This window comes from Perognathus longimembris, chromosome 10, assembly GCF_023159225.1.
Source record: "Perognathus longimembris pacificus isolate PPM17 chromosome 10, ASM2315922v1, whole genome shotgun sequence".
Lineage (NCBI taxonomy): Eukaryota > Metazoa > Chordata > Mammalia > Rodentia > Heteromyidae > Perognathus > Perognathus longimembris.
In genome coordinates, this window is record NC_063170.1 from 37,910,313 (window position 1) to 37,926,217 (window position 15,905).

Sequence of the window (15,905 nt, forward strand, 5' to 3'; positions counted from 1 at the left end):
AAGATGCACATACATGAATTAAAGGGAGAAAGATGAGAAAATGCAAGACTGGAAGAACACAGAACAATCCTTCAAGTTAAAAAGACTGGTTGTTAAGTCTAGAGTGGTGGCCTCATTTCTCTTGCAGGCACACACAGACACGTGAGTGATGACAGGGTCTGTGTGTGCTCTGGTGCATCCGTCTGTGGCCTTCTGCAGTTGGACAGGATAGTTATGCCATAGTGCCATGGGCTCTACTCTTATGCCTTGAAGTTTTACTTGCCATTCTACAGTGCACACACTTGCTTCTTTTGTCATACAAAATTTATACGTTTATTTTTTAAAAATCAAAATATACAAATATACAAAACTACAAAGTGATTTGAAGTCTTCAAGGGGAGGCCCACCTGCCAGGTGGAGTTCCGGGCCCAGGTCACAGGATTCATTCTTTCAGAGGCTTCCGGAATTTGCTCTGAAGGAAAACCCTTGGCACGCACAGGCCTTCCTTCTTATTCACGGTCTCCCGAAACACATACTCGTTCACCACTTCCTCATAGCCCGAGTCCACGAAGAGCTGAGCCAGGAACTCTACAAAGTAACAGGTCCACAGCACTCAGTCTTGGTTAATACCACATCTGCTTTGCAGTTTAAGGAGGGAAAACCTCAAAAAAGCTGCTGTTTTTACTTTACATTATTTTACTTTTTCTTTGACAATAAAAACTTCATAAAGTTTTTGAAGAAAAAAATGTTTTAGCCTTTTTCTTTTACCACCTCCCTGCTTTCTTTCTATAGGACTTTGTTATGTGGCCCAGGCTGGCCTCAAACTTGAAATCCTCCTATAGGTGTGTACCATCATGCTTAGCTTCTAATAGAAGGGGTGGGGAACCTCCAACCTGTAGATCCTTTAAGGCCCATGAAATCATTGCAATGTACATGATGCAACAGACACAGATGCTTCTGGTCAGCTATCTCTATTGATCATTCTGGATGGCCTACAATGATGTTTTAATATACAAATGGTTATGGGGGGGGGGAAAGGTGTCTTACGTCTAACATACTCTTATTTTTCACAGTCTCTTAACCAGATAGAAACCTCTAATTAATCATCTTAATTAGAAGAGTCAAAGGACAACCTGGAGTGTTCCCACCAAGCCCTATTAATGAGTTTCCAAATGGAAGTCTAAGTAAAAAGCAACAAAACACCAAACTGGCTAGGCATAAACAAGGCCTGATGTGCTTGGTTATTTCCATGGAGCACCTCTTTTAACAGGAAGGAGAATTTGTGACCAGTAGGAAAAAGTCTTCTAATGTTGCTGCCATGAGGAAAATTGAACCCCAAAATATATTACCGTATGTTCAGTGAATCAGAGATGATGGCTCTGTAGGAAAGACAGACTTTCACTTAAAGCATGACATCCAAGAATATATTCTAAAGCACCAGGTAATATCACTGTGTCTTCTCATTTTTACAACTGACATGTGGATTTCATCAATGAGATACACTGAAATTTAATTTTTACCTGACATTCATGATGTTACAGATTTAATGGAATCACTCATTTTTAGTCTCATTTTAGTATACAAGAGTATTTTAAGCAATTAGAAAATGTTTTTAAAACAAATTAAGATGGTAATTCTTATGAAAGAGATAATTTGACAGAATTAAAAGTAATGTTCAACCTTTTGGAAGAAGGCACAGAAATAAGGAATCTCCCTAGCTCTAACCAAAGAGTTGGGGTACTAAACAGGCAGCTCCCCCCAAGAGATCAACAACAACAAATAAATGAACAAGCAGAGAATCACAGGAACCCAACTGGCCAGCTGTAGCACACAGATACAGAGATCTGCCACAGCACTGCCAGTCAGCCCACAACCAGTTCCAGAATCAGTGAGTATCCTGCTGGGGAATCCGCCATGGGAGACCAGCACTGGTCATGACCCACAGAGCCTGACCCCAACCCCTCTACCTCCTGCCTAAGAAGGAACACCACACTCCAAGAGGAAAAGGAGTTGAGCATAAAACAGAGGAGCTGGAACAGAAAGTCAAAGGTATGGAAAAAAATGTTCAGAAATTACCAAAGGGAAATCTAAGAATTGGCAGAAAAACACATGAGGAACGGTTCATCATTCCTGGCCATAAAGGAAAGGCAAATAAAAACCCCGAGATTCCATCTTACTCCAGTTAAATTGGCCAATATTTTGAATTCCAACAACAACAAACACTGGTGGGGATGTGGGGAAAAAGGAACCCTACTGAAAGGAATGTAAACTGATAAAACCACTCTGGAAATCGATCTGGAGGTTTCTCAAAAAACTAAGCATAGACCTACCCTACGACCCAACCATACTACTCCTAGGCATCTACCCTGAGCATCATGAGCCAGAATAGAATACGACAAGGACACCTGCACATTCATGTTCATTTCCGCACTATTCACAACAGTCCAGATGCCCCTACAATAGATGAATGAAACAAAACAATGTGGTACCTACATAAAATGGAATTTTATACAGCCATTATAAATAGCATAAGATAATGTCATTGGTAAGGAAATGGGTAGAACTAGAACAAATCATGTTAAGTGAGGTAAGCCAAGATCAGAGAGACAAATGGTGCATGTTCTCCCTGATACGCAGAAGTTAGACTTAAAACACAATGGGATATGACAAATGAAATGGGATTCTAGACACTTACATACAGTGAGACCAAGAGAATAGTCTTAGGAGAAAATCACCAAGTTGTAATACTCATGCGCCTCTTCATATGTACATAATATATATAATTAACTGAACTCCAAAAATGGAAGCAAATGACTTTTTTCTTCATCTGTTTTTTTAGTTTTCTGATGACTGTATTTTTTTTTTTTTTTTTTGCCAGTTCTGGGGCTTGGACTCAGAGCCTGAGCACTGCCCCTGGCTTCTTTTTGCTCAAGGCTAGCATTCTACCTCTTGAGCCACAGCACCACTTCTGGCTTTTTCTGTCTATGTGGTACCAAGGAATCAAATGCAGGGCTGGGAATATGGCCTAGTGGTAAAGTGCTTGCCTCGTATACATGAAGCCCTGGGTTCGATTCCTCAGCACCACATATGTAGAAACAAGCTGGAAGTGGTGCTGTGGCTCAAGAGGTAGAGTGCTAGCCTTAAGCAAAAAGAAGCTAGGGACAGTGCTCAGGCCCTGAGTCCACACCCCAGGACTGGCAACAAAAACAAAACAAATAAACAAGGAATCAAATGCAGAGCTTCATGCAAGCTTGGCAAGCACTCTACCACTAAGCCACATTCCCAGCCCCTGACTCTGTATTCTTTACTTCATATATAGTGTATTCATAATGCACATCTGAGGGAAGGTGGAAGGGTGGGGAAGGGCATAGAATCAGTGGGAAATAGGTAAAAAAAAAGTGCAGCAGCAGAGCTCACTGGCTGCACTGGACATTGATGAAAGTGAACTATGCAACATGTGGGCAGCAATGGGAGGGAATGGGAGAGAATGAGGGAACCGATGAATCTATGCAAAAGGAAAGAAATGTACTTATTACCTGACGTATGTAAAGGTAACCCCACTGTACAATAAAGTAATTAAAAAAACTCTAATGTTCAAAAAACTTGATTGAAATAAGGTTTAGCATTTTCTTACACAAAATGACTTTTAACTATCCCTTTATAGCAGATGTGTGTTTGAAAACTGATGCAATCACTTTTATTGAAGATGTCTCCTATCTTTGGGACCTGGGAAAGTAATGCCATGTTCATCTTTTCTACTCTACTTCTGATGGAGCAGAGAAATTCTGACAGTCTTCCTTCCTTTTCCAGCATGACTCCTAAGGGCAACATGTGGCCCATCTGAGCCCATCTATTATCCTCAGGGTTCATGCCCAGCACTGCCACCAGCAGCCTGTGAGCGCCTCCCCCAGCCCTGCACTGCTAACTCAATCAAGCAAAGAGAACCAAAGAACAAAGCATTTCAAGGAGAGATTCCATTCATCTTACCATCAGTAAAAAAATAGGATCTGGTTCCATCCTGTCGAACATAAAAGTTTTCTCCTAGTTTGCTGCCAGCTTTAAACCTAAGCATAGCATGATCATATAGCCCATAGTCTCGGAACAGGACGCTTTTGCCTGGTTTCAATACCTGTGAAACAAAAGCAAGCTGTATGGTACTCTGCAAAACACAAGGCAAACCACAGACATCCTGATTAAGTTAGTAATTAAAATCACCTAGCTGAGTGGGAATTATGAAAGGCATAGCAGGATACCCATATGAATGCTCTCGAAGAAAATGTCATCTTGGTGTTCTACTCCCTTGGCCTGCTCTTCCTTATTCTGGATCTCACTTTGCTCTCACTGTACCACTGAAATCATGTTCACCCACCCGCAAGGAACTGGTACAGCCTGGCAACTGCCAGCCTGCCAGCTATTTCAGTGGGTCCTCTTCCAGTTCTGGAAGGGTGTGGTTATTATCCTCTCCTAGGTTGAGGAAGTGACCTGCCTGCTGTCACTTATTAGCTCTTCTATGGGGGAGCTAGGACTCACATGTAGGTCACAGTGGAACACTGTTTCCCTGGGTGTGGGATGGTATTTGTCACTGTTCACACTAGGGACAGAGTAAGTGGCTTAGGGGGGAGGAGTCACTTTTCCTATTCTTCTCATGTGGTACTAGACTTCTCAGTGAGTGTCAGGCCAGAGCAATCAAGTGTCAGGGTAAAGCCTTTTAGAGATAAGCTATGAAAACAGAAGCTGTCTCAGAATTCAGAAGGGAGAAGCAGTAAGGGGCAGGGGTCACCAATCTTACATGTTTTCACATGAAAATCCTTTCTACAAATGCTACTAAATGAGGGAACATCAAAGGCAGAGTTTACTAAATCTTATTCTCACCCAACAATATCAACAAGGTGACTTCTAAGGCATTTTTTAAAACATTTTATTGCTTCAGACAAGATGTTGCTATATGTAGTTCAGTCTGCCCTCCAATTCAGAATTCTCTTACCTTAACCCCTGAAGTTAGGACTACAGGTATGTATTACCATGCCTGGTTAAGGCATTTATTAAAAAATGGACACATGCCACCTTCTATAAGTTTTTTGTCTTTACTGTTAAAGTGTGTGAAGTTCTATCAACTGTGTGGGGAGTGTTTGGTTTTTTGTTTTTTGTTTTTTGCCAGTCCTGGGCCTTGGGCTCAGGGCCTGAGCACTGTCCCTGGCTTCTTTTTGCTCAAGGCTAGCACTCTGCCACTTGAGTCACAGCGCCACTTCTGGCCATTTTCTGTATATGTGGTGCTGGGGAATCGAACCCAGGGCTTCAAGTATACGAGGCAAGCGCTCTTGCCACTAGGCCATATCCCCAGCCCGAGTGTTTGGGTTTTGAACTAAGGACCTCACACTTTCTAAGCATATGCTCTACCATCTGAGTCATGTCCTGCCCCCACCCCTGCTTTTGGATACAGCCACATGTTTTTGCCTGTGGCTAGCCTCAGATTGTAGATCCTCCTGCCTTTATTTTCCTATGGCTAGAATTGCATAAATGCACAATCATGATTAGCAGCTGGGTTGAAATGGGGGTGTCTACTAACTCTTTGCCTGGTTTGGACTTGATACTACAGTTCTCTACTTCTTGATTAGCTGGAATTACAAGTTTAAGGCACTGTACCTGACAACTTTTCTCCCACATGTTCCATACATCCAGCGATTTTCTTTGCTTATTTTCAAAGAGTCTTGCTTTTTGCCTGGGCTAGTCTGGACCATAACCCTATTTATCCTTCCCCAAATAGCTGGGATGACAGGTATGCACTGTTTTGCCCAGTTTTGTATTGGATAAAATAAGGCTTGTTGAACTTTTTCCCGGCCTGGCCTTGAACCTTGATTTTCCTGACCTCAATCTCCAACTAGCCAGGATTATAGGTGTGAGCCACTATGCTTGGTGGCTTCTTCTCCTCCCTCATCTACTTCTTTTTTGTTGTTGTTGTTTTTGAGACATAGTCTTACTACGCAGCCCAGGCTAGCCTTATATTCTCAATCCTCCTGTCGGAGCCTCCTAAATTCTGGGATTACAGATGTACACTTTCCCACCCCCATTGTGACTGACTGTCTTATCTTGAATGTTATCTCATTTTTAATTCTACTAAGTTTTTTTTTTTTTTTTTTTTTGGCCAGTCCTGGGCCTTGGACTCAGGGCCTGAGCACTGTCCCTGGCTTCTTCCCACTCAAGGCTAGCACTCTGCCACTTGAGCCACAACGCCGCTTCTGGCCGTTTTCTGTATATATGGTGCTGGGGAATCGAACCTAGGGCCTCGTGTATCCGAGGCAGGCACTCTTGCCACTAGGCTATATCCCCAGCCCCTAATTCTACTAAGTTTTAACATACAAGTCGATTGACCTTCCAGATAGACTGGTGTCTTAATGACTTAAAGATCTTGCCCTCCACAATATGTAAACCACGTACTCCTATGGTTATGTCCTAATGTTCTGTCAACAAAAAGTATAGCCACTTCACAATGTCAATGTCAGACAAGTCACTCTGTCCACCTCTGCCATCTTTCCAACTTGCTCTAGTTCCCCATCTGCAATAATTTTTTACCCTTACCTGGACTTCTAAATCAGGCTCTCCCACCAGCTCTTCCCTGATATCTTTTCTTCCTTCTTTACCTGATTTAAGTTCAATGCCCACTTGTGTTTATCAGCTGCTTTATGGCCTGCTCAGGTACCAGAGGCAGATAGAGTAAAAGGAAAAAAAAAATTCTTATAAAACTTACAGAGTCAAAACTAGTGTGACAGGACCTAAATTCTTAACAAAAATAGTGTTTTAAGGAGAATAATTCCCTAACAGATTGCTAGTGTCTTGAAATTTCTACTTTATTTTTGTTTTTTGCCAGTCCTGGGGCTTGAACTCAGGGCCAGAGCACTGTCCCTGGCTTCTTTTTGCTCAAGGCAAGCACTCTACCACTTGAGCCACAGCCTCAGGAATCGAACCCAGGGCTTCATGTATACGAGGCAAGCACTTTACCACAGGCCATATTCCCAGCCCTACTTTATTTTTAAATACACAGAAGTTCTCATATCCAACACCCACATACCCAACATCTAGCCTGACTGCTCCTAGAGTTCCCTGAATAGGGGAGGAGGGGAGCTTGTGGACCCTGTACAGCATGCAGAGCTTCCCCTATCCTGCCTGCTCACTGCAAACTGACATCAATCACTTGTCTTTGTTTCCAAACTTGCTTATGCTGTTAGTCTTTGGGACTTATTTGATTACTCTCTGGTTGTTTGAAGTTCTTGCACCACTTTTACAGAAACTAAAGCTATCATGAGTGTGGTTTACAAAAGAAAGATGATCATACGTGTAGTTTACTCAATGAAAGGCTCTGGCCCTGCATCAAGAATGACTAGTGCTTGCCTAGTATACATGAAGCCCTGGGTTCGAGTTCCCAGCACCACATATATAGAAAAGGCCAGAGGTGGCACTGTGGCTCAAGTGGTAGAGTGCTAGCCTTGAGCAAAAAGAAGCCAGGGACAGTGCTCAGGCCCTGAGTCCAAGCCCCAGGACTGGCAGAGAGAGAGAGAGAGAGAGAGAGAGAGAGAGAGAGAGAGAGAGAGAGAGAGAGAGAGAGAGAATGACTAAATAATCACAAATATATTTTAAGTTATAATGTTTAAGGTAAGAATGTACCCTTTCAAGTAATTTCTGAATTTAGGTGATATTTCAATTCATCAATACTATAATGGATCATGTATAAATGAGAGCTTTCCCTGTTGGCTGAAAGGCCCCACGAAGACCCACATTTGTCATTTCACCCCCAACCCTGGGAGGGACACTCCCAACTACACATAAGAAAACCGTGCTCAGAGACAAAAGGTGAGGCCACTTGGTTGAGCCACATGGCTTAACAACTAGTGATGCTTAACTTCCTGAGTGCTATAGTCACTTTCTGTGGCCACAACAGTCCAGGCCTTCCCAATCTAATAAACAACAATGGTGGTAGTAACAAAGTAATGGCTTTTTAAACTGTGTGTGTCCATGTGTGGCTGTACCTGTGCTAGTACTAAGGCTTCAACTGAGGTCCTCATGATCTTCCTTGACTTTTTCTGCTCAAGGCTGGTGTTCTACCACTTGAGCCACATCTCAACTTCTAGCTTTCAGTTGGTTAAGTCTTGAGGATTTGTCTGTCAGAGCTGGCTTTAACCTCTATCTTTAGACCTATAAGCCTCCTGTGTAGCAAGGATCACAGGTGAGCCACTAACTCCTGGCTAATAGCAGACTTTTTTTTTGGTTGGCCTCAGGTTTTGAACTCTGGGCCTGGGCACTATGCCTAAGCTCTCAGCTCAAGGCTAGTGTTCTACCACTTTGAGCCACAATGCCACTTCGTTTTCTGGTGGCTAACTGGAGATAAGAGTCTCATGGATTTTCCTGCCCTGGCTGGCTTTGAACCTTGATCCTCAGGTCTCAGCCTCCTGAGTAGCTAGGATTAAAGGTGTAAGCCACCAGCACCCAGCATAATAGCTGTCTTTTAAAGTGCAATTACTGTGGTGTAGGCATTATGCTAACCTTTGTTTTCCCTCCACTCCACTGATCTCAGAATCATCATTCAACATTTTATAGGTAAAGTAACCAAGGCTCAGAGAGAAGAAGGGACCTTCCTAAGTGGTATGGCCAGGTTTTGAATCGAGGCACTGACTCCACACTGCTCTCTGAACTACTTCCTGCCACCTTACAGCATAAGTCCACTGCCCTAGGCAACTGCCCAATCATCCTTTTCCCAGGGCTGGCCTACCTCTGAAGGGCAGTCATGGCCCCGCACAAATGCAAATATGGTGGTGTTTTATGCCATGCCAGGGCAAACTGAGGAGACTGTGTGGCCCTTTTATGTATGAGCCTCAGAGGGAAGGTAAGCTTGGGGACCAATCACTAACCTTATAAATGTTTTCTAAAACAAGGTGCATCTTCTCAGGGTGAACAGCTGACAGCACAAATATCAACATGACGACATCTATAGATCCAGGTGGCAAATGATCCAGAAGATTGTCTTTAGTGAGATCACACTGGAAAACCTTGCATCTCTCTGTGTTATACAAAGGATTTTGCTACAGAGAAAACAAAAAAGAACTTTATTGCAACCATCAGGCCGATGCATCCAGCAACACATAGCATCAAAAGATGACCCTATTTCTACACTGTGTTCTGCTACAAAGAAATGGATGGTCACTTGTTACTAGGAAAATCTGAGAAATGAATCATTCATACCCAAAGCATGCAGCAGTTAATTCTACCACAAGGAACAAGGTATTTTAACAAATCATTTTTAACTGAAGAGAGAACATAGTCAATCACGGATCCCAAAGTGGGCATATAGGAAGCATGCTTTTCCAGGGAAATAATATAAACCTGGCCACTGTTCCCTTAATCCTTCTTTGACTCAAGCCCTACATGCCTAAACCCCATAAGAAGTCCTAATCCCTTTACTGGGATGCTACTATAGTTCTTCTGGGGTATATTTTCCAATAATACAGAGAACTAAATAAGTCTAATCATTTCTTATTTTTCTTTTAAAAGATGCATTCCTGATACATTTTTGTGGGTTTCAACACATGCTCATAAGGGTTATGAATAGATACACAAAATTACCAGATGGGAAAATTCTATATTTAAAAGATCAATTTATTATCACACCTATAAATCCAAAGTGATCTCAATTGAGACCTAAGACATTTACATTTTGCTTATCTGAAAGCAAAAGTTACACATTAAAAGAAAATGTAAATGAAGAATAGGGAAGGAGGTATGACTACCAGACATCAAAACACACTACAAAAGGTAGTGATAAAACAATGTGGTTTGAAATGGTGCAAATAGAACCCAAGAGTCCTCATTCAGACCTGTGTGTGAGAATTTTATACTTCATATGATAAAAGGTAGAACAAGGTAACAATCAGATAAAAAGTAAATAATAAAGACAATAATTCACCAGGATTATGTTCTGGCAACTGGCTACCAGGTACATTAAAGGACTGCCAGTTTCAGCTCAGAGATAAACAGTAGTGAAAAAACATAGTTCCTATGCCTACAGCAAGAAAGTACATGGAAAGACAGCAAAAAGTGTGTGTGTGTGTGTGTGTGTGTGTGTGTGTGTGTGTGTGTAGACCCATCAAAGAGCAGAGACAACAGAATCACCATCCCAAATTTGTAGAAAGAGAAGTACCTTCAGGGACACACAAAATCCAAATCCTTGCTCATCCAAGGCAGAGCCCTCCAAACTAAAAAAACTAGAAGTCTGACAAACTGCTGCTGATCCAGGGAGAAAAAAACTAGAAGTCTGACCAATTCCTGCTGATCCAGCAGGAAATCACGGATTTCTCTCAGACTTCTAAAGGTGTTTTCACCGGAATACTGCCAGGCCATCACAAATAGGATGGTGTTCTTTCTGGTGCTGGCTCTTCTCCTATTCTTTAAGGAAGAAAAAGCTGGATCTGCAGGGAAAAGGTCATCTGGCTGAAGCCTCAGGGCACTGGGGGAAAACTAAGGTAGGGTGGGAGGGGACATACTCTGCTCAAACACAGGTAATCTAGTGGGAGAAAGATTTCAGGGTCAAGAGGGGGACACTAATAGACACATCTGTAGCTGGGAGAGGGGAAAGCTCTATTCTCAGAGAAAGAACACACCATTCGAGACACAGGCCATTGGAGACACAGAACCACTGCACAGTTCAAAACCAGAGAGGAACAAAAGATTTAACACTGTTTCCCACATCCCACCAAAGCTCCAGTAATAACAGAATAACAAACAGGAAAACAGCAAGACACATTCTATTTGGGGAAGAGCACAAAGGGATCCCAAAGCCCAAAACAGACAAAAACAGTCAACAGGGAGTTTTAAGTCTCTGATGCCCTTAGTAACAAACTTGTCAAGTAATGGCATCAACAACTGCAAATACAAGCCAACTATTACCTCAGTACATGCTGACCTAATAATATATCCAGCTTCAACAAGAAAGTACAAGGCACACCAAAAGGCAGGGCAAGAAAAAAAAAAACAATCTGAAGAAAGAAAGCAATCATCAGAGCCAGACATTAGTATGGTGTGGATGATGGAACTCAAAGTTGGGACATTTAAAATAAGTATGATTAAAATGTTAAAGGCTCTAGTGGAAAAGACAAGACAACATGTAAGATCAGGTAGGTAATTTTAGGGATAGAAATGATAAAAAGATTCAAATTCAAATGCAAGAAGCCAAAAACATGGCAATGGAAACAAATAATGCTTCTGCTAAGTAGATCAGTAGGGATGCCATGGCCTAGGAACGAATCTGTGAATTGATGATAGGGCAACGCAAATTACAAACTGAACTATGTACATAGAAATAAAGGGGAACCCACTTAAACAAGAGTGTAGAGCAATAATAACCACTGAGACAAATGAGAGAAGACATCATTTGAATCCAGAGGGAAAAGTTAGAGCCAAGGTTAAAGACATTAGCTGAGAAATAATGAACAATTTTTCCCAGATTAATCTAGTACTTAGGAGGTTGAGGCAGGTGGAATGTGGGTTTCAAATAAAAAAATATTTTTGACGTAATTTAATTTCTGTAGGAAGAGTGCCACCATTAAAGAATGCTGATAAACAGAGAAGAAATGTTTGCAACACACACACACACACACACTTTTACATATTCTGTAAAAATAAGGAAGTGACAAACCAATGGAAAAATGGGCAAAGGTTATGAACAGTTTCATCTCACTGTAATGTAAGCTGTACATCGAGGGGAATTTTACTTATTTTGCTTACTGCTCACCCCCTATTTTTTTTTTTTGCCAGTCCTGGGCCTTGGACTCAGGGCCTGAGCACTGTCCCTGGCTTCTTCCCGCTCAAGGCTAGCACTCCGCCACTTGAGCCACAGCGCCACTTCTGGCCTTTTCTGTATATGTGGTGCTGGGGAATCGAACCTAGGGCCTCGTGTATCCGAGGCAGGCACTCTTGCCACTAGGCTATATCCCCAGCCCGCTCACCCCCTATTTCTTAAAGCAATAACTGGCAAATAGTCAGACCTAAATAAATACATGTAGAGTATAGGAACTCATGGCAGAGGGAAGAGTAATGTTTATTTACATACAATAAAGTCTTTGACAATAGGGAAAAAAGTGAATATAGAGACATTATTCTGTGCCCCAAAATTTGAAAAAAATGAAAAAAAAAGTATGAAATATTGAGGGAAACAGAAAAAAAAAAGGTGCCTTTATATCACTGGTGAAAGTATAAATTGGCATGGCCTTTTTGGAAGGAAACTTGGCATTGTTTACTAAAACTTACATGTGAATGCTCTTAAGAATAATGTAGTAATCTACTTGTACTAACAGGAAGAACTCTGTGAATACAATGTAGACTGAAGAAATCAAGTTATACTAGATTACATAATTATATGTTATAGATTACATAAGATTACATAATTATATATGTATCTATATATGTGTGTATTTTTTAAAAAGTTTAATGGATCCTAAAACTGATTGTTAAGAAACTCTGGTTCTTGGGCTGGGAATATGGCCTAATGGCAAGAGTGCTTGCCTCCTACACATGAAGCTCTCGGTTCGATTCCCCAGGACCACATATATGGAAAACGGCCAGAAGGGGCGCTGTGGCTCAGGTGGCAGAGTGCTAGCAAGGCCCAGGACTGGCCAAAAAAAAAAGAAAGAAACTCTGGCATCTTGCCAAAAAGTCCCATATCTTTGTCAATGGCAAAAGGGAAATGTTTTCAGAATGGAAGAATTAGGCAGTTACCACCTTAAATGAGTAAATAAAACTAGTAACACTTATAGTGGGATCACCAGACATTAATTCCTTCTGAGAGGATGTAACATGCAAGACACAATATCACCTACCAAAATATTTTACCTGATTAAATCTAATTTAGGGATTAGAGATATATCTAATCTAATTTAGGGACTAGAGATATATTAGGCTATTTGGAATGTAGGACCTTATGACAGACTATTGACTTTATCTCTACAAAACATCAAATTCAGTGGGGAAAAGTTAAGTGGTTGGGCAAGAGTTTTTTTGTTGTTGTTGTTTTGTTTTCTGGTCCTGGGGCTTGAACTCAGGGCCTAAGCACTGTCTCTGGCTTCTTTTTCCTCAAGGCTAGCACTCTACCACTTGCAGCACCGTGTATGTGTGGTGCTGAGGAATCAAACCCAGGGCTTCATGCATGCTAGGCAAGCACTCTACTACTGGGCCACATTCCCAACCTGAGCAAGAGTATTTTAGGATAACTAGACTTAAATCACTTAGCAGAGTATTAAGAGGTAATCCTTGGCTGGATTAAAAGTAACTGCAAAATTATGTGGAACTATTTAGGGAAATTTGAATCTGGAATAACAGTAGATGACTACATTTATTGTTTTTTCTTTTTTTGCCAGTTCTGGTGTTCCCAAGCACTGTCCCTGACTTATTTTTTTGCTCAAGGCTAACATTCTACCTCTTGAGCTACAGCACCACTTCCAGCCTTTTGTTTACGTGGTGCTGAGGAATCGAACCCAGAGCTTTAGGCATGCTAGGCAAGCACTCTACTGTTAAGCCAAATTCCCAGCCCACATTTATTGTTTTGAGCTAACCATTGTGTGAATAAAAGACTTACATACTTAGGAGTTTTGATGTTTGCAACTTACTTTAAAATAGTTTAGTGAAGAAAAAGGCTATGAAGCAGGTATTAAGCGTGTATTTTGATCAAGCTGTTTCTATACACATTGAATATGCCTATAAAAGGAAAATCACAGGCACAATGATCATAGCTCCACAGAGAGGACTGCAATTAGGCAAACTGATATAACGGCAGGTCAAATATATCTAAGAAAATAGAAACAGCAGAATATGTGGTATACCAACCTTAACATACTCAACTGCTCTTGGAGAGAAATCACAGGCATAGGCAAAGATATTCAAGTCTTCTTCTAAAAGTGGGAACAAACAGTTTCCAACACCGCAACCAGCTTCAAGCATGGTCAATTTTTGACCTTCATACTGGGGAAAGAGAAGTCATAAGTCACAGTTTATCTCACTAGCATAAAGAAACAAACTACAAGGTCCAGAATGTAGGAGACAGTGTGACCTTGGTGGAGCAGACAATAAATAAGAACTATTCATCAAAAGCTAACATTGGTACTTCATTCTCATCCAACCTTGGATAATATGATGTGAAAACAAAACAAAACACAAAAACCCCAGACTGTACTAGCCTGAGCTAATGGAACAGACTGGGGAATAATTTCCTGTACTCAAATCCCAACTCCTCTCTGTCCCTGTATTCTGTCCTAGGGCAAATCACTTAAAAAGCGTCTCAGTTTAACCTGCAAACAAGAATAATGAGGATACACTGGACAGTTTGAGAGAACATGACCCTTAGAAAAGGACTATTGTGGGGCTCAACAGCTCACACTTGTAACACTACTCTGGAAGCAGAATGCCAGGGGATAGTAATTTGAGGCCAGTTGGAACAAAAAGTTAATGAGACCCATTCTCAACTAAAAAGGGGAGGGGGGGCATGTCAGCCTGTGCTCGCAATGTCAGGCATGTCAACAGGCAGGAGGATTAAAGTTGGATGCTATCTTGGGCAAAAACACAAGACTTTATTTTAAAATAACTGAAGTAAAGATGGGCTGGGAGAGTGCCCCAGAGACCCTTAGTTCAAACTCAGCACCATTAAAACAACAAAACTACAAGGTAAATACTTCATTAACTATTACTATTGTTTTCAGTTTGTCACTGTTAGCTCAGTTTAAGTATTTCATGTTTAAAACTTTCAGATTAGCTTCAAATAGAAAACTACTAAAGTTCTCTTGCTTATATATTTAGATTTGTACATTCTACTTCATATTCCCTCTGGGAAAGCAATAAAGTAGCCCTCATCACCTTAAACAGTTCAGAATAAGGAGAAATACTAGCTCACCTCTCTACATGATCTTAGTTCCTCAAACTCTCTGGTGGTCCAGTGTCTATCTTTGAAAAAATTGGTACTATTTCTTTTGTAAAAAAGGTCCCAGTTCTTCTGAGCTTCTTTTTCCAGTTTTTCCTGTTTAAAACCAGACACCAGAGCTTGGTCCCTTTTCAATTTCTCCTCTTCTTCAAAGCTGAGGATCCTTGTTTGTTTTTTCCTTTGCACAGAAGCCATCTCAACTAGTTGAAGGTAATATACACTCAGCACTGCTAAAACTCCTCCAGCTGAGAATAATTTGAGGAATCCATGCTGATGCTGCAGACACCGGCTTTTCCTCTGGTGTGCTTTTTTTTTCTCTTGATGGTACTGGGGCTTGAACTCTGGGTTTTGTGTGCTCACTTGGCTTTTTGACTAAAGGCTAGTGCTTTACTTGTGGAGCCACACCTCCACTTTTGGCTTTTTGCTGTTAACTGGATATGAGTTTCGTGGAATTTCCTGCACAGGCTGGCTTCAAACTGTGATCCTCAGATCTCTGGCTCCCGAGTAAATTGGGATTAAAGGTGAGATAAGGGCACCAGGCTTTGATATGCTTTTTTCTAGTGGTTTTCAGGTCCTAGCAGCACAGGGTCCTTCACAGGAAATAGGAAACTTCTGGTCAGTGGGTTTTAGAACAGTTTTTAGAACCTGGAATTTGTGGCTGTAAAATAGTTCAAAACGCTGGGTTAGAAGTTTCTTGGAGATGCTGGATTCAAGTTACCAAACATTTAGGAGATAAATTTACACAAACCCCCAGCTCTATAGAAGGAGAGGTCACAAAGATCAAGATGTTGTCCCTACTTGGAGAGAGCTTACATTCACTCAGTGGCCAGAAACGTTTCAGGTACCGAACCAGAAGGGGCCAACTCTTGCAAGAAATTGGTTAGGTTTACAATTAAGAATACGCTCATGAATATACTGAAGAAAAACTTGTTTTCGATATCCGTGAACAGGGTAACTTCAAAACAACCACAACAGC

At 41.3% G+C, this 15,905-nt stretch overlaps 1 protein-coding gene across 1 annotated transcript; it reads right to left on the minus strand.

Annotated features, from left to right (window-relative positions):
• Nucleotides 1-293: 293 nt before the first annotated feature.
• Mettl6 (methyltransferase 6, methylcytidine) lies at nucleotides 294-15,637 on the minus strand. Its single transcript, XM_048355898.1, has 5 exons — nucleotides 14,903-15,637; nucleotides 13,843-13,977; nucleotides 8,880-9,050; nucleotides 3,967-4,108; nucleotides 294-567 (listed from the first exon to the last, which is right to left on the minus strand). Exons 1-5 carry the CDS (start codon nucleotides 15,122-15,124, stop codon nucleotides 422-424), a joined length of 816 nt encoding a protein of 271 aa, XP_048211855.1. The 5' UTR covers nucleotides 15,125-15,637; the 3' UTR covers nucleotides 294-421.
• Between the last annotated feature and the right edge of the window lie 268 nt (nucleotides 15,638-15,905).

What these genes read in the sequence shown, in the direction of transcription:
- Mettl6 (XM_048355898.1), bottom strand. Translation starts at nt 15,124, where the DNA reads ATGGCTTCTGTGCAAAGGAAAAAACAAACAAGGATCCTCAGCTTTGAA. An exon ending in GAGCAGTTGAGTATGTTAAG is followed by an intron (nt 9,051 to 13,842) that starts GTTGGTATACCA and finishes TTTTCTCTGTAG; the next exon opens with CAAAATCCTTTGTATAACAC. An exon ending in TTTTAGAAAACATTTATAAG is followed by an intron (nt 4,109 to 8,879) that starts GTTAGTGATTGG and finishes TTTGTTTCACAG; the next exon opens with GTATTGAAACCAGGCAAAAG.